The sequence below is a fragment of the Ostrea edulis genome, chromosome 7 (assembly GCF_947568905.1).
Source record: "Ostrea edulis chromosome 7, xbOstEdul1.1, whole genome shotgun sequence".
NCBI lineage: Eukaryota > Metazoa > Mollusca > Bivalvia > Ostreida > Ostreidae > Ostrea > Ostrea edulis.
Genome location: NC_079170.1, coordinates 1,352,906 through 1,375,737, shown reverse-complemented (window position 1 = coordinate 1,375,737; position 22,832 = coordinate 1,352,906). Strand labels below are relative to the sequence as shown.

General features: G+C 34.7%; 1 protein-coding gene and 1 long non-coding RNA gene across 2 annotated transcripts in view; one reads left to right on the top strand and one right to left on the bottom strand.

The window, feature by feature from the left end:
• The window catches only part of LOC125667228 (uncharacterized), a 33,670-nt gene that overhangs the window by 6,484 nt on the left and 4,354 nt on the right, over positions 1-22,832 (bottom strand). Inside the window, exon 2 of the mRNA XM_056142997.1 lies at positions 16,826-18,471. Within this exon, the coding sequence (XP_055998972.1) occupies positions 16,826-18,455 (1,630 nt within the window). The 5' untranslated portion in view covers positions 18,456-18,471. The remainder of the gene's footprint in view (positions 1-16,825; positions 18,472-22,832) is intronic.
• Positions 1,269-5,985, top strand: LOC130047622 (uncharacterized). Its single transcript, XR_008796451.1, has 2 exons — positions 1,269-2,095; positions 3,758-5,985. It is a non-coding gene; the product is annotated as an uncharacterized LOC130047622 (long non-coding RNA).

Below are 22,832 nucleotides of genomic sequence, written 5' to 3'. Positions count from 1 at the left end.
TTTAAGGAATTTTAGCAAAACTGAAAAAAATTAGGAATTTTTAGGAATTTTAGGGCCGCTGGACAGCCTGAATTCATATCCCTCTTATCCTATAAATGCTTCAATCCAATATGGTAATCAATGATTCACCTGGTAGTTTTCAAGAAGTTAAAAATGTACAATAGTTAACGTATGACGTACAACGCACGTCGACGGACGCCGACCGATGGCAATAGATCACAGAGTTTACTTAGATGACCTAATAAAATGAAAAGAATTCAAATTGGTTTGTTACTCTTTCTGTAGAGAGTGATATACATGTATCTTAAAAAAATTAACATAAAATTTTTTGTCTGGCTGAAAATTATTCTCCTATGTGGTTTTCATCTCTGTGAAAACTCAAGATAAAATAACTTAATGTCGAAACAAATTTCAAAATAAACTGAACAAACAAAATTTTAAAAAGTTGCATTACAAAGTTTATTGATTTTTTTTTTCCATATGATGCGCCCGTAACATAGAAAATTTAATGTGAAGTGTATTACAATGTAAAGCGAGAAATTATTATTGATATCGGCATATATGAATAAGACAATGTAACATATATATTCTCGACATAGATGTATTGATCATTCCTGGGCAATGTTGGTGAATTTAATAATGAAATCTACCCCGTAAAGCATGTGTGAAATTTGAGATTCAAGACAATTGGGGAATATTGTTATTTAGAATAGCAGATCTGGATGTTGAGAGGAATAAACACTTTTTTATTACAGACTTGAAAGGTAAATGAAATGTGTTATTTTCATTCTCGCGTGTTATACATTGCTATTTTGTTTCTTTTTTTCTACATCGTCGTAATTAACCTATGATGTCATATAGACGTGTGTGGAGCACCGGATGGCCATACTCTTGAATGTCGAAAATACAAAATTATTTTAGTATTTTCTTCGTTATGATTTTTTCTAACCTTTCAGATGTTTATCTCATAAATATGATTTACAAAGTATATTTTTCTGTTAAGAAACATTTAGCTGCAATTAGTCCCCAACATATTTCTATTTCTATTAGACTATAACAGTGTAGTGGTTAGGGCTATACGGACCTCTCCTATACAAAATTTGGTGCCGTTGACCACCCCTGCACTGCAGGTTGTCTGCCAGGGGGCGAAAAAAATTGGATTGTGTGTCTTCGAGGGCAAAGAAATATCAAAGGGTGGGAGGAATGTAGTAGTTAGGGCTATATGGACCATGACTATCGACCTGTGTCGCTCAGCATAGTTCGAGTACCTGACTGGTAATGCAGGGGTCCCGGGTTCGATTCCCGGTCCAGCCAAAGATTTTCTCCTCTCTCCTATATAACAACAGTTAAGAAGTTAAGAGCCATTCTCTGTAACCACTTAAAAAAATTCGGCACGCATAGTCACCGATTTTCACGAAACTCACCTGAATGAAAAATCTATATAACATATTCAAGAAAATATATTTAAAAATTAGATAGTGATCATGGTTGCTATGGAAACAGGTACAATTTTATCAAGTTTGGCCATTTTCTAGAATTTGGTAGTTTTGGCACAAAAGTTGAATATAAAAGATTATGAATAGTCTTAAAATTCTAATTTTCAAATTAAATTATAAAACAGATCCCATATTTGTCATTTAAGAAAAAAAAAGAATGGACAATCCTAACTGATTTTTATAATTGAAGAAATCTGTAAAATTGTGTTTAAATTCAATGGTTTTTATGTCTTAATAACTTTTATTCGCATCCACCTCAAATAAAGTGACACAAGTTTTTAAAACAACTAATCTATGTTCTTCATAAATCTAAACTAAAACTTTTGGGAATCTGCCTATTTCATACAATTTGAAGTGAATGATTTATGGGGGGAAATGCATTCTGTAACCAAGAGTTATTCCCCTTTGAAACTCTTCAACGTGATAAGGCTGTGAAATTACATAGAAACACATATAATATGGCTGGATAATGTCTTACTGCATGCTGACAGAAGTTTAGACGAAGACATGTGGCATTCAAAATATTCTCTCCACTCACCCACACAAAAGAAGAAGGTGTGAGAGACATATCTCCGAGTACCAGCGTTCTAGTAATACAGGTAATTATTCTATTTACTTTGAAATCCATTCACAAGAATTAATCAACTTGATCACAATCATTTGATGTCAAATGTTTTCATAGACATTGTGTACAATTATGGATTTCTCTAGATCTGCCAATATAGCATGGCACATATGATGTGCGTGCATGCTAAATATTCACCCTTCAACTCGCCACTGCTTCAGTTGTATTGATATGACGTCAAAATGTAGACTGTGGCGTCACACATTACAGTACTTAGATCTACTTAGGCCTGATGCAGCACACTTTATTCTGTAGGGGATCGTATGACTAGGATGAAATTGAGATAATGAATGCAAAATCGTTATCATTATTTGTTTTATAATAGAATGAAGTAATAGAATCATTAAAAAAAATCATAGATATTTATTTATTTGAAAAATGCATGACCTTTCGTTATTATACATATTACATAAAAGAAAAGAGACGCCCTGTTGTGATTAAGCCATTGCATACTTTTTTTCCCCCCAATGATACATGCCAAAACATTGAATAAGCTCTCCTTCGTGAAATAAAGTAATGGGTCATAACATTGAATTTTATCTCTAATCCTTTCTACTTGTATTAGTTGGGGGGGGGGGGGGGGGGGGGGGGGGGGGTTGTTATATATGTACAGATACTCAACTGAGAAGTGAATTGAGGTGGGGACACTATTCAGTATTATTAGACATCCACATATTAATTATTCTTTACTTTTGATGATACTTTAAAAACATTATCAATTCTATGAATAAATTCAATTAATTAAACAGAATTGAAATATTGTAGAAATACCAATACTGATACACCTTAGACTATGCATGTTATGCATGGGAATTTACTCTATTTTTTTTCTTTTTTGTTCAGCTTGATTTTGTTTTCATTTTACACATGCCACTAACAAAACAAAAGTATTTATTAAGGACATACAAGCAACATTTCTGACATTGATTTTTTCCCATCTTCTTGATATAAAAAGCTATCGTATGATTTCGGAAATAAATTCAAATTTTACCGGCCTGGGTAGCTTAACAGCGATTAGATAACCTATCTTGTAATGCAGGGGTCCTGGATTTGATCCATTATTTGCTAAAATATATTTGTACTGTCCTTATATATACAACCTGATGTAATACATAACTTTTGATTGCAACAATATTAGAAACTATCAAAATACTGAGTACCAGTATGCTATCTCTAAAACAGACATGGTAATACGACGTACCCCAAGATTTTTTTTTGTAGAAACGAGGCAGAGTGCACATTCATGAAAATTGATATATATTATTGAGAAACGTCGCATAAGTCCTCAAGTGATAAAATACCGCAAAACAATTCTCTCTGTTTTGAATATTATAATTAACCCATGTGTTGATTAATTGAAGTCATATAATCACTATAGAGTTTAGATGAAACTAAATCTATATAAGAATACATGTATTTAAGTAAGTTATTACCTACCGTAAGAAAAGGATTTGAATAAGATTTCATTCAAACATATAATTTAAGGAATACATATTACAGCTACATGTAGTAGTAGATGCAGATGACATGGGGAGAACAAGTAATACATTTGAGATGGGACATAAGATTTTGATATGCTTGCATATATTCATCTTGGTATTTCTCTTAAAATTAATATTATCTATTGATTTTGTAGGAAGTGTCATATTGTCATTTTGGTGGGGGCCAAGTCAGAAGCATCAGTGTATGTTCGATGCTTATGTTGCCTCAAAGGATATGATAGGGTGTGGTTCATTTAACCGGAAAGAATTTCTATCAGGACAGCAGATCACATTATATTTTAGTTGCCTCTATGCCATTGAGAAGACGATTAGCCATGATGACTATATATGCGCAAAATTAGAAAATGAAAAAGATTGTGTGTGCTTATCTTGTCTATTTTGTAATATATTATTCTAAAATAAAGGTATACCATTTATAATAGGATACGATTATGAAATATTTATCATCGGAACTCACTGTTCAAAGGCCGTAATTAAGCGCCGAGCATAGGCCTAAATTTTGCAACCCTCACTGACAATGGTGACGTCTCCATATGAGTGAAAAATTCTTCGGCGGTACGTTAAATGATAATCAATAAATCAACCCATGGGTTCCAACGATGTCAGATATTAAAGATATTGACTTTCCCAGCATACTAAATGACTTCAATATGAACATCATTGGTATGTTACAGTTACAAGCAAGGTCTTCTTATGATGTTGAAATATAATTCACATACCTATGTTTAAAAAGATACGTTAAACGAGTGACCATGATGAACGTCCATACTCTAGAAAACAGAGGCCCTCAATTGTTTTTAATCAAATGCCAAGGTCACGAGTCAAGGTCAAAATACTTCCTCATAAGTAACTGTAAATTGTCAAGTCATGTAATAAACAATGTTAGTTTAATAGATTTCATACATGGTACTGGCATAACATTTCTTGCACATACATAGTAAGCAGAGCTAATATTGAACTGCATAGAAGGGGGGGGGGGGGGGGGGGGGGGGTAATTCCTCATGAATCAATGGTAAATTACAATCTTTATGTATCTTATTTAGTTTATTTAACTTGAACAATTTTTAAGATCAATGATTCAATTTCAATGTCACACTTAATTCGATTGGCAAGGTGAAAAAATGTACATGATAGTTTGAAATAACTGAAATATTCAAATATGCATTTTCTAGATATGGTAGTTATTTTGATGAATTCTTAAGATATACATTTGCAATTTGTGATACATGTACAATACACAAATAGAAATCATGCACATTTGAAGAAAAAAAAAAGAAAAAAACCAAAAACTATGCATTGATTTAATTATCTGTTACAAATTAAGATTGTTTATGATTGAAGAACATGCATGATGTATAACAAAATGAGATTTACTTGAAAAGAATGTGAACATCAAGTTTGCTGTTTTATGATATTTTGTTACCATAGCAACAATGTAATATGAATTATCTATCAGTATTAATATTTTATCAACTATAACATTGACTTCAGTTGAATCTGTCTATAAAAGCATTTTTTTGGGGGTCTAAAAATTTATTTATTTTGCATGGATTTCGAATTTGAAAAGAAATAGCAATTTTCGTTTCCATGGCAACCAACATGAATTCTCATATTACACTTGTTAAAATTTAAAATCTAACATCAGTAGCAATCGGTTATTAAGATTATATACTTTGAATACATAGAAAATTGTATTTTGAATTACATTGAAAATTGCATCTCTACTGTCATATCATGACGAAATGCATAATTTTGTTTCCATGGAAACACAGCTTAGATGGTAGATTCCCAAACATGTCTCATTGTTATATGATAGTACTATATCTAATGTATGTTGTACAAGCATTTATAGATTTCAAGCTGAATGCGGGAATTTTTATCCATCATTCAAATTTACCTCTAAATTAGCTTTTTCAGAATGTATCAAACAACCCTCTTTTCCAGACAGAATGAAAATATAACAGAATTATTCAAACCTTTAACTAAATATCAAACTAAATAATAAAAATGCTATATAGTATCATTTGATAATGATTAAATAAGAACTCAAACAGGTTAATCCAGTATAGTTGAATGAAAAATGTCATTTTTCATGCGAAAATTGACTCTTTTGTGACCTGAATGGCATGCACGTGTTACCATGGCAAATGAGTTGCATAGCAACCAAATTATGATGGTTTTACATTACTTATGCCAGATTAAGTCGATGTGCCAAATTTGAAAAAAATCGGTGACAGTGCGTGCCGGACCCCTTATATAAATGTTAAAGTGGTTACAGAGAATGACTCTTAATATCTTCAACCATTGATAATTTAGCAAAACGAAGGTGATATACACGCCATTGTCCATAGAGTAGGTCTACACACCCCTAAAGATAAAGCTGGTCAGGAGATTCCAACTTTCGTTTTAACGTAATTTTCATATTATTTCTAAACAATCAGATTCTTGGATAAAAAGTACATTTTGATGACGAGTTATTCTTCCAGTAATTAATCATAACGTTACCTGTAGCAGTACACTTCTTTAGTAAGGTCTCATTGCACTTCCCTGTAATGTTTAATCATGGCGTGTCTTGTTTGGTGTCACATCTGAAGGCTTGGAGACTATCTCATGTGTCATTCTGAAATTTAGAGTTATCTCTCTTGTTCTAAGAAGCTCAAAACTTTTTATCTGTTTACGTGTGTCTGGAATATGGATTGTGTATTTTTACTATTCCTACTGTTATGGACATAATCACGTTATTTGATTCGCGATTCAAATAATATTGACGTTGTAGACGTTAACGTCAACTCTCCTCCTGCATGTTAAACACGCTGTTTTGAGATTTTTATTTGAATTAAATCAAATAATGTGAATATGAATTAATATTTTATCCGGATAATGTATAATTATAAAATTTATAAATAGTCAACCTGTGGGCTAACGTCATACTAATAATTGTATATTTTACATGCAATGGTTTATTTTAACAATGGTATTCCGTTTTTGAAAGCAAAAATGATAAAATAAATAACACCCCCTCTCTCACTCATGTAAATGATAAAACAATTGCGGAATAAATGCAATATTATACTTTTATATAAATGATAAAGTTAATTGTTATTGTCTTTGTGGAATATAAATGATAAAGTAATATTTACTCTGATGCAAAAGATAACGCAACATGTACGGAATAAATAAGAGAGAGAGAGAGAGAGAGAGAGAGAGAGAGATATTTCGTAAATGTTACTGTGTAAAACTTATACGGTACCAATTTTGATGCACCAGATGCGCATTTCGACAAATAATTTCTCTTCAGTGATGCTCAACCGAAATGTTTGAAATCCGAAATAACTATGAAGTGTTAGAGCTAAATATAGCCAAAAACAGCGTGCCAAAAAAGTGGAGCCAAATTCGTGCAAGGATAAGAGCTATGCATGAGGGAGACAATCCTTAATTTTGAAATGAATTTCTAAATTTTATAACAGCAATTAAATATACATCCGTATTTTCAAGCTTGTAACGAAGTACTTAGCTACTGGGCTGTAGAGACCCTATATATATATATATATATATATATATATATATATGATTTTTGATTTGTATAAAAGATACTATGAATGAATAAATTAAATTTGTAAAGCAGTCAGATCGCGTGGTAATTACTAATAATTTATATTCGCACGTGTTCATTATTCATGTATTTCAATAATGCTATTTATTCCGTTGTTGTTGTAACCCTTACGGAATAAGTGCTATAAAATTAGTAAATTGGTACCCATATTGACATCGCTTCTTTGTGTGTACATGTAGCACCAATCAGCGGAGCTAGACCCTGTTTACGTATGGTTGGCTCATTTTCAGTCATGACGAGAGGCGTGAAAAGGGTGCAGTCTGGTTTTGAAAGGTTTTTTTTATATGTACTCAGTGAATATTGCTTAAGTTGACAACCATGAATATGTACTCCGCCCTCTCATGAATAGAAATGACAGTAAATGTTTTATTTCGGTATATGTACCTCTTATACGGTTTACTTCTTCAATTTTTCTTGTGTTTACCCCCAAAAATACACCAAGCCCCATTTTTTCTGTTTTATCCCCCAAAGAAACCCTTTTCTGGGGGAAACCTCCCCTCCCATCAAAGTTTAGAATGTTGCCTCTGTATATATATACTTATGTTATTTGATTCGCAATACTCCGCTCTCTTATAAATATCAATGGAAATTAAATGATTCGCGTCGGTATATACTCATGTTATTAGATTCACACGATTCATTTCCTTAATATTCCATCCAAAGAAAACCAAACGGCATGTTTGTCATTTTTACACCCTAATAAACCGTTTCCCGGGGAAAAATATCGTTTTATCTCATTTTATAATGTTGACTTTATAAATATGCAGTAAAATTATTTGGTTCGCTTTTCATTTACATACTCCGCCCTCTCATAAATATCACTGGAAATGAATGGTTTTGCGTCGGTATATACTCATGTTATTTGATTCGCTTCTTGCGATTTTTCAATATTTCACACACACCCCAAAAACCCATCCCCTTTAAAGACATTTTAGTATGTTGTGTCTGTATATATATACTCATGTTATTTGATTCGCTACTTGCTTATAATCCATGCGGCGGAATAAATATCGGACTGCATACTAATAGTCCACCAGCAGAAGCCTCGACCCAGGGGTCATAATGTAAAATTTATACCGTACCAATTTTGATGCATCAGATGCGCATTTTGACAAATAATGTCTCTTCAGTGATGCTCAACCGAAATGTTTCAAATCCGAAATAACAACTGATCTATCCCAGTATTTTCTCAGAGCTACAATTCTGCAGCTATTGCCTAGGAGAAGTATGCATGCCCCTGTCGATCGGTTACACTCTCCGTGTGCCTCGTCTTGATCAGGCAAACGGAGTAATCCGTAGTCAAAATTAGCCGAACATAGTTCTGCATTTTGCAACCCTTCACCAGCGATGGTGATGTCTCCATACGAGTAAAAAATCTCAATCCCTGAAGCATCTGGTGCAAATCTACATAAAATCAACTCCCATCAGTACTTTGTTTTATATATCTATTTCAAGTTCCTTTAACCTTTTGACCTTAAACTCACTAGAGAGGATTGTTTTCCCTTGTACCCAATATTGAAGCAATATTAATTATTTCAATATAAAATGAAATGCAAATGTTGCAACCTTTAAACAAGTTCAACCAATTTCTTACATATATGTACATGTTCACTGTACTTGACCTTTTGACCCCCAAATCAATAGAGGTCATTTTCATATCATCAAAATTAACCTAGGTAAAAGAGAAAATCAATTAAGGCTAAAAGGACTTTATTTTCACCTGCAACCATTTATTCACCCAAACATAAAACATTTTTTTCTGAACCAAAATAGTACATGAGACAAAACAAGATCTATTTCCTATAAATTGTGTTAACCTCTTTATAATATTTCAGGTGATCCTCCCTGCAATCTACACTATCATTTCAGAACTTTATCAATGTGAACATGTTGATCTCCAAATACATGATCTATGCTTGAAATACATTGTGTGTTTAACAGGAAGAAAATACAACGGTCTCGGCTGGTATTCGAACCCAGACCTCCTGCATATCTAGTCAGGAGCTCGAAATTTTCAAAAGAGTCAGATTAGCATAGTTATTAAATTTGGTTGACTCATTCATTTAACTACTAAAGACACAAATCAGACACAAATAAATTAAAGTTAGAGTAATGAATAAAGACCGAAACAATTTTAAAGAATTGAAAATGAAAACTACAGTTCAACTTTGCCTTATAAATACATATTTTCCAACTTCATTACATGTTGGGGGACGTGGTTTAATCTAGGGCTTGTTTCCAGTGCAATCTTCCATCATTATTTTTTCCACCCGTTTTGGGGTTTATAGTCAGGCTCGTAGCTGCCTATACGCAAGTACGCAGTTATATATATATAGTCGTTAAAATATAATTTGTGCCCAAAAAGTAACAGCATTATGTAATTTAATACCAGTTTATAATTTAATCAGTATCAGAATGTATATCTGCCGAAATTTTTAAATCAGTTTAGGCTCTTAAGGATTGGATCTCTTAGTCTTTATCTGTAAAATATATGTACAGTACATTTCGACTGAAATTACTACTATTAAACTCAATTTTAAGAACTGGATTGTCATAGATTTATCAAGCTTATAATTAACATAGATAGCATAGATAATTACGCAGACGCCAAATTTTTCTACATTCCTCTGAGAAATTGTTTTTGATGCGAGTACACCATCTTAAAGGCATGTACCGATTTCAGCTACGTAGTAAAATTTTTCTTCCTCCATCTTCTGGGCAGCTGAATCATATATCTTCCTTAGTACAGATTTGAAACTGTATTCCTCCATATTCAACTAAAGAGAGAAAAGGTCTATAGAATGATTCGTCTATTTACAGATAAGCTTGACTTTCAAATCGCGTAATGGCGCCTTTTCCATGTCATAACGCCTTTTCACTTTGCGTTATTACGCCTTTTTTCGCGTTATAACGCCTTTTCACTTTGAGTTATTACGCCTTTTTTGCGTTATAACGCCTTTTCATTGGCGTTATTACGCCTTTTTTGCGTTATAACGCCTTTTCACTTTGCGTTATAACGCCTTTTTTCGCGTTATAACACCTTTCTATTTATTTTTTCCCCATACTTTGACCTTAATAGGCTTTCGTAGGTCCGCCGTCTATTACGGAAAATTTTAATCAACCTGGTCCAATAACGTTCACATCATTTTTAATTGCGTTGATATGAGAAGCACTTTGTTATATAGACATGCAGTTAAAACATATATACGTAATTATACGATCATTTTCTTTCTATAAATGCTAAAAGAATTTCATTTAACGAGCTCTGAATTTGCATGAGAATATTTAAACTAAATTGAGAATGTATAAAAACTAAATTGAGAATGTATAAAAACTAAACTGTAGTGGACAAGACGTCGATAATTCTTACTATGCATCAGAAACAATATGGACTAAAGTCACAATTTTGTTAACTTTTAAAATGTACAAATTTCTATTCGTAATTAAAACACGAGAGTTGTAAGGATTTGTTAGCACATTTAGTTACCCCCCCCCCTCCCCTATGTACAAAACAAAACACACTACTGTAAGCCTTTCATTAATTGAAGATTCCAAATGATAATGGTTTTTTAATGAGACGTGACGTACACATCACTGATCGCATTGATTGTGTCAAACGAACCGTGATTTATAATCCACATAATACACAGAAATCCAAAAATAACAACTAATTAACTTAACAGTGTAGATTTGCTAACTCAGCTAATTGCTTGCTACATTTTTTGACTTTGTCATAATTATTTTCATTTTAAATCGCATGTGCAATTTAAACTCCCCTCCTTTAATTTCTACCATTCTTTAGAAAAGAGCGTAACTCATAATTGATGAATTGGGAAACAGGTAGTTAGGGTGTTGGGGGTGAGGGTGTTTAGGGGAGTCACAGTTAGGGCATGGCTATCTAAATTCTAAAATTTTAAGAAAAAGTTGCGGTGCACTTCTGGCACACTGTGCCACTAGTGACATACTGCGTGCCGCTAGGGGCATTAGCAGCACACTTCTGGCAAACAGCTCTGGCACACTGATTTGTTTGCCGCAAACTTGCAGAACATTTGCAACAAACTTTGCATTTTAGTAAGGGCATCCATTCTTATTTCGGAAGTGCGTGGTGCTACATGAGATATGAACCAAAATTTGGCAGGAAAAGCCGCGTTTGTTATGGGGGCACACAGCAGTATGATATAACTTATATGTCCAGTGATTTCGCCTTTGATCTCCTTACAAGTTGTAATGGTGGCTAATTCCTCGTGAATGCGATTCAGTTGTGAACAATGTGCGTATGGATCTTGATAAATATAGCACGTCTATTTGAATGGGCGTGAGTTCCGACGGAATATGCCGCCCTGTTCATACTGTTAGGCATTTTCAAAAATGAACTTTATTTTTTTAAAAGTGAATACCTCTAAAAGTATCTAGACAACAAACCCATTCACAAAGATTTATCATCACCATTGTTTTATCATTATTTTGTATGTACATGTAAAAGACGAATCGCATATATATATGTTTATGCCATAGCCATAACACGATTCTGATTTATTAATGTAAAATAGGAGACGGATTTATATAAGAGCTAGCATTTGTTTCCGAATTATTTTCATTTTGCATCTGTTTGTATTTTTCATGAAATGCTTCATTTAATAAATATAGTTTAAACCAAAGATTTTTAAGTAAGGGTTCTGCATACCATATAAACATATACACTGACAAACGGGTTGATGGTACAGGGGTTTCAACAGTCTATATTGAAGTCAGCATTTCGCATATTCTATGGTCGTTATAACGATCTAGTTCATCAATACAACCTATCATTGGGTCAAATTCTGTCTGACGTGTTTCATACAGATTGTTAAGCCGCTCTTGGCACACTGATTTTGACTTCGGATAACTCCGTTTACCTGAACAGGGTATAGGGCTCACGGCGGGTGTGACCGGTCGACAGGGGATGCTTACTTCTCCTAGGCACCTAATCCCACCTCTGGTGTGTCCAGGGGTCCGTGTTTGCCTAACTATTTATTTTGTATTGCTTGTAGGAGTTATGAGATTGATCACTGGTCGTTATCTTCTTCTTTCATACAATGTATTATTTAATCACTAAAGAAGTATGAATATATACACATTTATAGACACTGACAGAATTTTTAGAAACCACACCCGTAGCCAGAAATAAAATGAAGTGTACGCAAAATATAGCAAGGGGTCTGGGGGCCGACATGCAGCCCCCAGTGGGTCGGCAAACTCCTGGTAGGGGTCTAAGGGTAAACCCCCCAGAAGCTCCTGGGTTTTACCAATGAAATCATCACCTATTTTTCTGCATAGAAACAGGGTTTCTTGTCAATTCCCAAACCCAAAAGAATTCACAAAATTATTTTCTAAAATGTTTTATTGTGCCAACTCACCGTGTGTACTTGGACTGACTTTACATTCGTTTTATGATTATCCCCATATTGTTTTCGACTGTATGGTATATACTAAGTACATACATGAACATGTATGGTAAATGTTACTGATAACAAAGAATATCCTAATATGTCTAAGTACATTGTACTTATATGATGTACATTAAGGTAGTACTATACATCGTCATAATGGCTGACTTCCTTTAAAAACATGGATGAAAAAATCGATATCAGCAATATTTTACTTTTCCTTTTCCATTTAAATACCTAGCCGAGTAGCTCAGTAGGTTAGAATACCGACTGCAGAACTGTAGGTCGCAGGTTCGGGTCCAGCAAGGGTTTTAAATTTTTTTCAGATTACCTTCTACTAAAACTGTATTTTTTAACAAAATAAAGTAAATTTGAAAATTTTCAACTTCAAAATATCGTTGTACATATCCTTCACTTTTCAATCTACATCAAATTTCTCTGGTGTAGCATACCTCCTTAAAATGATATTCGGAATGATGTTAATAATTTGAAATTAAATTTGATTGAATGGATATTACGATGCTGATTAAATCATAAACTGGAATTAAATTGACGACCATCGTGTCCACCCTCACGGCACATTCAGTCGACCGGCGACGATACACGACCGAAGGTGCCGTAACAGGCCCTGCCCAAGGGACTGAACCCTTGATCCATGAATTTCACAATTTTGGAAGAGAAAGTCATGAACATCATAATCATGCATTTAGTTTTTCTCAAATATTGCATATGGGAGTAGAGTACATTATCACTATATGCATGGTCATATTAGCCCCTCCCTAGGGCCTGAACCTCTGACCCAGGGGCCACGAATTTCACAATTTTGGTAGATGCAAATTGGCCAAGTAGTTTAAGAAGAAGAAGCTGAAAATGTCCAAATGTTAACGGATGAAGACGGAAGAAAGCAGATAGCAAATGGTAACCCGAGTGACCTAAAAATAACAAAATTAAGTTAAAACAAGAAATGTTTGTAAAACATATATGCTCCCCCCCCCCCCCCCCTAGTGCAAAATTTAAAAGGGTTATACACATGCATCATTTAATTCATAGTAATGCCAAACTAATTGAAGATATTGAGTAGACAATATCTTCCTATGTCCAGAGTGGATTGGCCATGTGACTTAAAAATCAATAGGGGTTATCTACTCCTTATGTTGTACCAGTGTAGAAAGTTTGGTGTCAATGAAGCAAATTATTCTTAAAATATGAGATAATATATTACTATGTCCAGTTTAACCCTTGATTATATAAACCCAAATTCTACAAAGATCATCTACTCCTTATGATGTACCAGTGTACCAAGTGGGTCTGTAAAGCAAAGGGTTCTCAATATATTGAATGGACAGTATATCCCCATGTCCAGTGTCACCCTTGATCTTTAACCATGTGACCTCAAAATCAATAGGTGTCATCTACTCCTGAAGATGTACCTTAGCATCCCAAGTTTGATGTCTGTCAAGCAAAGTGTTCTCGAGATATTAAGCAGACAGTATCTTCCTATGTCCAGTTTGACCCTTAACCTTTAACCCCAAAACAAATAGCGGTAACCTTTGTCCACGTGACCTCAAAATCAATAGGGGGTCATCTACTCCTGAAGATGTACCAGTGTACTAAGTTTGATTCTGTCAAGCAAATGTTTCTCAAAATATTGAGTGGACAGCATATTACTATGTCCAGTCTGGCCTTTGACCTCAAAATCAATAGGGGTCATCTTTTTAAGATGTACCAGTGTACCAAGCTTGATGTCGGTCAAGTAAAAGGTTCTCTTAACATTGGATAATTAGTATATTCGTATGTTCAGTTTGACTCTTGACCTCAAAATCAATAGGGCTCATCTTCTTTTTAAGATGTACCAGTGTACCAAGTTTGATCTCGATCAAGCAAAAGGTTCTCTAAACATTGAGTGGTTAGTATATTCCTATGTCCAGTTTGACTCTTGACCTCAAAATCAATAGGGGTCATCTGCTCCTCACAATGTATCAGTGTACCAAGTTTGTCAAGGAAAGGTTTCTCAAGATATTGATCGGACAGCATCTTCCCATGTCCAGAATAGATTGACCCTTGACCTGAAAATCAATAGGGGTCCTCTTCTACTTACTCGTAACCAACCCAAATATGAAATATTATTACGATGAAGTGAATGGTTCTCAAGATATTGAGCGGACAACATGTGGTCTACTGACCAACCGACACAATGGTGCAAAGCAATATTCTTCGAAAAGGGGCATAATACTATGGAAGGAGTGACAAAAAAAAAACAACTACCAAAACTGGTATCTTAACTGCAAGATTGGTCAAGATCATCCTCATCCGTTTGCAAATCAATGTACGAAATTTACCAACTCCAGGTGAAAAAGGGCAATTACTTATGGCCTGGAAACTGTTCTTTAATTTCAACAGTCCACTTTGCTTGACCTATTGACCCCAAATTAAATAGGAATAATCCTCATGCCATGACAAGTTTTTGTATTAAACATATTGACTTCAGGTGTTAAGGTAAATTACTCGAAGCCAAGATAATGTTTTTTTTTTATTGTATTGTATTATTCATTTCCAAAAGCAGCACTGCTTTTAGGTGGCAAATAAACATATTACAATAATAACATAAGCGAAAGAGACATCGATAAGTTATAATAACAATTTTTAAGCACAAAATAGAGCATGTGTCTCAAATATAAAGGACATGTTTATCGATATGTTGAGGATAAACCTCTTTATGTTGTGGACTCTGATTTCAGTTCACAAGCTTTGTATAAAATTTTCCCAAAATTACACATAACACTTTTATTTGTATTTGAATACAGTTGTAATAATTTATACATTGATAGGTTTTCATAATAATATTTATCAAAATATAATTTTCTTAGTTTTTCATACAAAGAACAAATAAATATAAAGTGATAGTCGTCTTCAATATCTCTATTTGTAGATAATTTACATGTTACAACAATGTTTTGTTATATGAGGCTCCAAATCTGACCAATGCTAAGAATTTGAAACAAGTGGTCCACTTTGGCCCATATCTAAAGATTTCCATATATATTCTCATGTAAAACTTTTGTCCCTATTGTGGCCCCACCTACCCCCGGCGACCATGATTTTTACAAACTTCAATCTGCACTATGTCAGGAAGCTTTTGTGCAAATGCAAACTTCTTTAACCCAATGGTTCTTAAGGAAAAGTTTTTAAAATAATTTTTTCTATTTATTAGTTATGTAAAACTTTGATCCCCTATTGTGACCCCATCCGAACACTAGGGGTCATGAGTTTAACAAACTTGAATCTGCACTATGTCAGGAAGTTGTCATGTAAATTTCCACATTCCTGGCCCAGTGATTCTTTAATGATTTTCCCTATATATTTGTATGTAAAAGTTTGACCCCCTATTGTCGCCTCATCTTACCCCCGGGGGCCATGATTTTAACAAACTTGAATTTGCACTATGTCAGAAAGCTTTCATGAAAATTTAAGCATTTCTGGCCCAGTGGTTCTTGAGAAGATTTCTAAATGAACCCACCCTATTTTTGCACTTTTGTGAATATCTCCCCTTTGAAGCGGGCATGGCTCTTCATTTGAACAAAATTAAAAGCCCTTTACCTAAGGATGCTTTTGGCCAAGTTTGATTATAATTGGTCAAGTGGTTCTGGAGAAGAAGTCGAAAATGCAAAAAGTTCACAGATGGACAGATGACGGACAACAGGCGACCATAAAAGCTCATTTGAGCTCAGGTGAGCTAAAAAGTGAACAGGTTTACATGAAAAAAACAACAACATTTTCTAAAAGCAAAATTAAAGGATTAAAAAAATGTCCACCATATAGGTTTGATAAGACGATGCCGTCATACAACTTCATTGTGAGATTTTATAATACATATCAATAACTTAGATCTGCTATCAACAGGGTTTGTTATTTGTTGTGCTTTAGAAGTTTGACATCCATTACAGAATTAATTTGACATCCAGATAACTTTTATAGAGATGGGACAGGGAGTGAAGTCTGGAGTGGATTGTCTACAGTTGACATTTCACAATCTCTGTATCAATCTCCACGCATCCTGACAGATGAAATAAGTTTTAACCATTTACCTCGGTACTTTGAAGTCTCTAACTTGGCTATAAACAATAGTATTCATTGTAAATATTTGATTTTCTTCACATTTCCACCATTAAGCTCAGCAACAAGCAAGTTGTCACTTTTGTCCACACATAAACCGAATGGGTTCTTCAGAGCACAGTTATCTATATAGCGGAGGAACTGTCCATTCTGGTCCAGGATGTGGATACAGTGGTTATGACGGTCTGCTGTCAGGATCTGACTCTGACTGTCTGGTGTGATTCCCCGGGGTCTGAATGCTTTGTTTTTGGTAGTAGAAGAGTGACCAGTGTATCTAAATCGGAGTTTTCCTGACTGATTGACCACCACTACTGCACCAGCTCCACAGTCAGCCACACAGATATCCAGGTTTCTGTTCTCATTGATGTATTTAATTTTATTATTTCCTGAATATAGAGGCTTTCCCTCATCATCATACTGGATTGTTTGTTTCTCTGTGAAACCTGAGTAACGGACAACTTTGGATTGTGTTTTATCATCATTGTACACAGTAACCAGGAGATTACCAGAGGAGGTGACACAGAGATTGGTAGGTATCCAGCCCTGTAGTCTGATCACCTCCTCTGTCTGTCCACTCTTCACTTTATTCACAGTGTTTGTTTCCCAGTCAGAGTACAGTAGATCCCCATCACTTGTCACTGCTATATCATTTGGCCATTTCCCTGATTTTGTTTTGATTGTATTGGTAACTGTACCTTGAACATTAAAACATTTCATATCAACGACTTCTGCATTTGTCCAGAATTCTTCTTCACCGAGACAGATAACACTGCGGAGTTTTTCATACCCAGTATTTATTATAGTGACAAGCTCTGGTTCGTCCATTAGTTTTTTGGGTGAGGTTTCTGTTTTCTTCAATGTGTAGTCATTTTCTTCTGTGGTAAATGATAATGGTATCAAAGATCCCAGTGACTTGTAAATTTGTTCACTGTCTATCGTGTTTGGACTAAATGTAGGCAGTGAGACTCGGACTTTGGGAGGAAGTTTTCTGAATTCTTTGTTTTTGGATCTGTATTCCATGGTCACAGACACATCATTGGATTCCTCCATTTCCTTCAGAGTGATCAGTGATTGCTCAATAAGGGACTGTATCTGCTTAATTTCATCCAAATGTTTCTTCAGAATTTCCAGGTGTTTGGTTTTCATCTCTTCTATTTCATTTTTCATTTTGTTTATGACATTGTCAATTTCTTTGTGCCATTCCTCTCCATGTTTTGTGACTACTGTTGTAAATTTCACATATTCTCCATCCAAGTTGGTTATTTGAAGTTCTAAATCAGTGGCCATTTCTTCATATGTTGGAGAAATAACGTTTTCTATCTCCTCTGAATCTTTTGTAAAGTCTGCTTTTTTGTTGTTGTAGATTTCCGAAAGAATTGAAAATCTATGACCCTTGTGTTTGTCTGCAGATACAGCACACATTGAACAGACAGACATGTCACATTCCTTACAAAGGAATTCACACAGTTTATTTTGATGTGTACTACACTTGGGATAAATCAAGGTAGATTTTCGTTTTTGGAATGGTACCACTATGTGTTTTTGATAGTCATCAGCAATGTGTTTTCCTATGCAGGTAATACATAGGTTGACGTCGCAGAAATCACAGTACATCTGTACTATAGCTGTCTCGCAAAGGTCACATCGGACGACATCTTGGGCACTGCGGATGGGGTCCATGGCTACTCTATATATTCTACAATTTGAAGAATATGAAATTTATTAATTGTATCACAACAATTTTGATTAAATAAGTATATTAGTTAGAGAGTTATATTTAGACCTGCTATGATATAAAACAAAACCATACACATAAATCATACAATATACCTAGGAAGAGACCAACGACCTTCCGAATGTAAACGGGGAAACTTTCTCACTTACCGGCGCGAGTGGGATTCGAACCCGCACCGACAGAGGTGAGAGGCCGTGTGATTTTGAGCGCGATGCTCAAACAAAACCATACACATAAATTATATACATGTATAACACCAAATCTTAATTCAAAAATGTCACATAGTCAGTACAAATGTTTCAAACTATTTGATAAATTTATATTTGCTTCTCTTCAGTGGCAGATCCAGTATTTCCGGAAACGTGAAATCTGGATTTTTCATTAAATGCCAGAAATGCCTTGTAAATTTGTGGCGAAAACGTGGGGTTTTCTCAATCTGCCACTGTTTAATCAACTTTGATCCAATGTTTTCAATTCTTGGTAACAACTGAACTCAAGTTAAACATGTTAAAAGGTTAACTTTGGTTGTCTTTCTGATTGAACAGGTATCAAATTACTACTCGCGGAAATAGTTTTCATTAAGGCGTTAATGGTTTCCAGTTTTTACTTTGTTATGATTTAAAACTAATCAGCATAATATTTTTAGGTCTAAATTGAAGTAAATGAAGAAATAAATTTACTCAAATGAAATAAAAGCAATTTATTATTGCCTTGAAGATACATCAGGTGAAAATAAAACAAACAAGAGGCCCATGAGTCTTAACGATCACCTGAGTATCATATATAGGGAGACTCATATTTACATGTATTACTAAGTCTCAATTTGAAATCTGGAGTTTTCATTTATTTATGCAAGTAATGCCTTGTAAATTTGTGGCGAAAGGGGGGGGGGGGGGGGGCTCTAAATCTGCCACTGTTGGATCAAAGTAAATCAACTTTGATCCAATGTTTTTAATTCTAATTTTAAGACGTTAATGGTTGCCAGTTTTGAATTAGTTATTATTTAAAACTAATCAGAATAATATTTTTAGGTTTAAATTAAAATAAGTGGATCACCTGGGTATCATATACAGTAAGTCTCATATTTGCATTTACGTTCAAGTCTCAATTTGTGCACATGTTTATGATCTTTCAAAATATACACACAATACCTATTAATTTACAGAAGAAACAAGAGGCCCAAAGGCCACATTGTTCACCTGAGTCATGTTGGCTCATATTTAAAGATTTAATTTCCCTATATATTTGTATCCAAAACTTTGATCCCCCCTTGTGACCCTATCCTACTCCTGGGGGCCATGATTTTAACAAACTGAAATCTGTCAGAAAGCTTTCATGTAAATATCAGCTCTTCTGGCTCAGAGGTTCTTGAGAAGATGATTTTTAAAGATTTTCCCTATATATTAGTATGTAAAACTTTGATCTCCTATTGTGGCCCCATCCAACCCCCGGGGACCATCATTTGAACAAACTTTAATCTACATTATAGAAAGTTTTCCTGTAAACATCAGCTGTTCTGGCACAGTGGTTCTCGAGAAGATTTTTAAATGACCCCACTCTATTTTTGAATTTTTGTGATTATCTCCCCTTTGAAAGAGACATGGCCCTTCATTTGAATAAAGTTGAAAGCCCTTTACGTAAGAATGCTTTGTGGGAAATTTGGTTGAAATTGGCCACGCAGTTCTTGACAAGAAGTCGAAAATGTGAAAATGAAGTATACGACGCCGACGAGACGATGCCGACAGAGAACGGACAAATTTTGATCAGAAAACCTCACTTGAGCCTTTGGATCAGGTGAGCTAAAAATGGAAATCTGAAACATTTAAATAATTTTGACACCCCCCCCCCCCCCCCCCCCCCCGAAAAAATAGCATGCCTCATGAATTTCACAATTCAAGAAGAGGACATTACAGTCATCATAACCATGCATTTGATATATCTTACATGACTGTGAAAGTAGAGAAGAAAAAAATAATGTTTTGTACATTTTACTATATGATCAAATTAGCCCTGCCTTAGGGCCTGAACCCCTGACCCAGGAGCCATGAATTTTACAATTCAGGTAGAGAGCTGCAAGGATATTATAATTATATATCTAGTTTTTCTCAAATATATATGGCAGTAGAGAAGATGTTCACTATATGCAAGGTGAAGATAACGACCAGTGATCAATCTCATAACTCCTAAAAGCAATACAAAATAGATAGTTGGGCAAACACGGACCCCTGGACACACCAGAGGTGGGATCAGGTGCCTAGGAGGAGTAAGGATCCCCTGTTGACCGGTCACACCCGCCATGGGCCCCATATCCTGATCAGGTAAACGGAGTTATCCGCAGTCAAATCAGTGTGCCAAGAACGGCTTAACAATCGGTATGAAACACGTCAGACAGCATTTGACCCAATGCGAGTCATAATATAGTCATAATGGCCCCGTCAGAGGGTTTGAACCCCTTACCCATAACCCAAGGGCCACGACTTTCACAAATTTAGTAGAGGATTTCATGGATATCATAACTATACATTTAGTTTTTCTCCCACATGTGTGGGAATGGAGAAGAGTTTTGAAAATTTAGCTATTTTGCATATTTTGTCCAGCCCATGAGGCCCCGAGGGAGGTATTGTCATAAATTTCACATTTATATTCCTCGTATCCTAGAGATGCTTCAAACCAAAAATAGTAAAGATTCGCCTTGTAGTTTTTAAGAAATTAAAAATGTAAAATTGTTAACAGACGACGCACAACGTACAGCTATGGACGAAGACCAATGGCAATATTCACCCGAGTTTAATCAGGTGACCTAATAAAATGAGGTGAATTCGAAATCGTTTGTGACTCATTCTGTAGAAAGTGATATACATGTACATGTATCTTGAAAAATTTAATTGACATAAAAAAAATTATCTGGCTGAAAATCATTCTGTTATGTGGTTTTCGTTTCTGTGAAAACTCAAGATAAAATATTCAATCATATTTCAAAATAAACTGAACAAAGAAAATTTTAAAATGTTGCATTACACAGTTTATTGAATTTTAATCCATATGATGCGCATGTAACATGGAAAATTTAATGTGAAGTGTATTTCAATGTAGAACGAGAAATTATGACCGATATCGGCATATATAGATATGAATAAGATAATGTAACATATATATTCCCAACATAGATATATTAATCATTTGTGGGTAATATAGGTGAATTTTATAGTGAAATCTACCCCATAAAGCATGTGTGAAATTTGAGATTCAAGACAATTGGGGAATATCGTTATTTAGAATAGCACATCTGGATGTTGAGAGGAATAAACACTTTTTTATTACAGACTTGCAAGGTAAATGAAGTGTTTTATTTTCATTCTCACGTGTTTATCATTGCTATTTTGTTTCTTTTTCTCTACATCGTCGTAATGATGTCATATAGACGTGTATGGAGCACTGGATGGCCATAGTTTTGAATGTCGAAAATAGAAAATGATTTTAGTATTTTTTTAGTTATGATTTTTTCTAAACTTTCAGATGTTTATCTCATAAATATGATTTACAAGGTATATTTTTCTGTTAGGAAACATTTTGCTGCATTTAGTCCCCAATAATTTTCTATTTATATTGGACTATAACAGTTTAATGGTTAGGGTTATACGGACCTCTCCTATACAAAATTTGGTGCCGTTGACCACCCCTGCACTGCAGGTTGTCTGCCAGGGGCGAAAAAATTTGGATTGTGTGTCTTCGAGGGCAAAGAAATATCAAAGGGTGGGAGGAATGTAGTAGTTAGGGCTATATGGACCATGGCTATCGACTTGTGTCGCTCATCACAATTTGAGTACCTGACTGCATGGTAATGCAGGGGTCCCGGGTTCGATTCCCGGTCCAGCCATAGATTTTCTCCTCTCTCCTATATAACAACAGCTAAGAAGTTCATGTCTTCAACCATTGCTAATTTAGCAAAAAGAAGGTAATATACACGCCATTGTCCATGGAGTAGGTCTACACGCCCCTAAAGATAAAGCTGGTCGGGTACCCCGAATTACCGAAATGCCCGTGATTTACCGAAATGCCTCCAGAAATTACCGAAATGCCCCATAAAACTACCGAAATACCCCTTCCAACGTATAAATTAGAGCACATTTAGTCTATATATGTTCAAATTTGATAAGAAAATGCCAAATTGTGGTTGTAAAATACAAAAATTGTGTTCAATTCTCGCATTAATTAGCGATATTTTAAAGAACGATAAATCTAGCAAAATCTTGTAACCTCTGTGCTTCACCGAAGTTTTTCTCCCTATAATTCTCATATCCCCCCCCCCCCCCCCATATAAT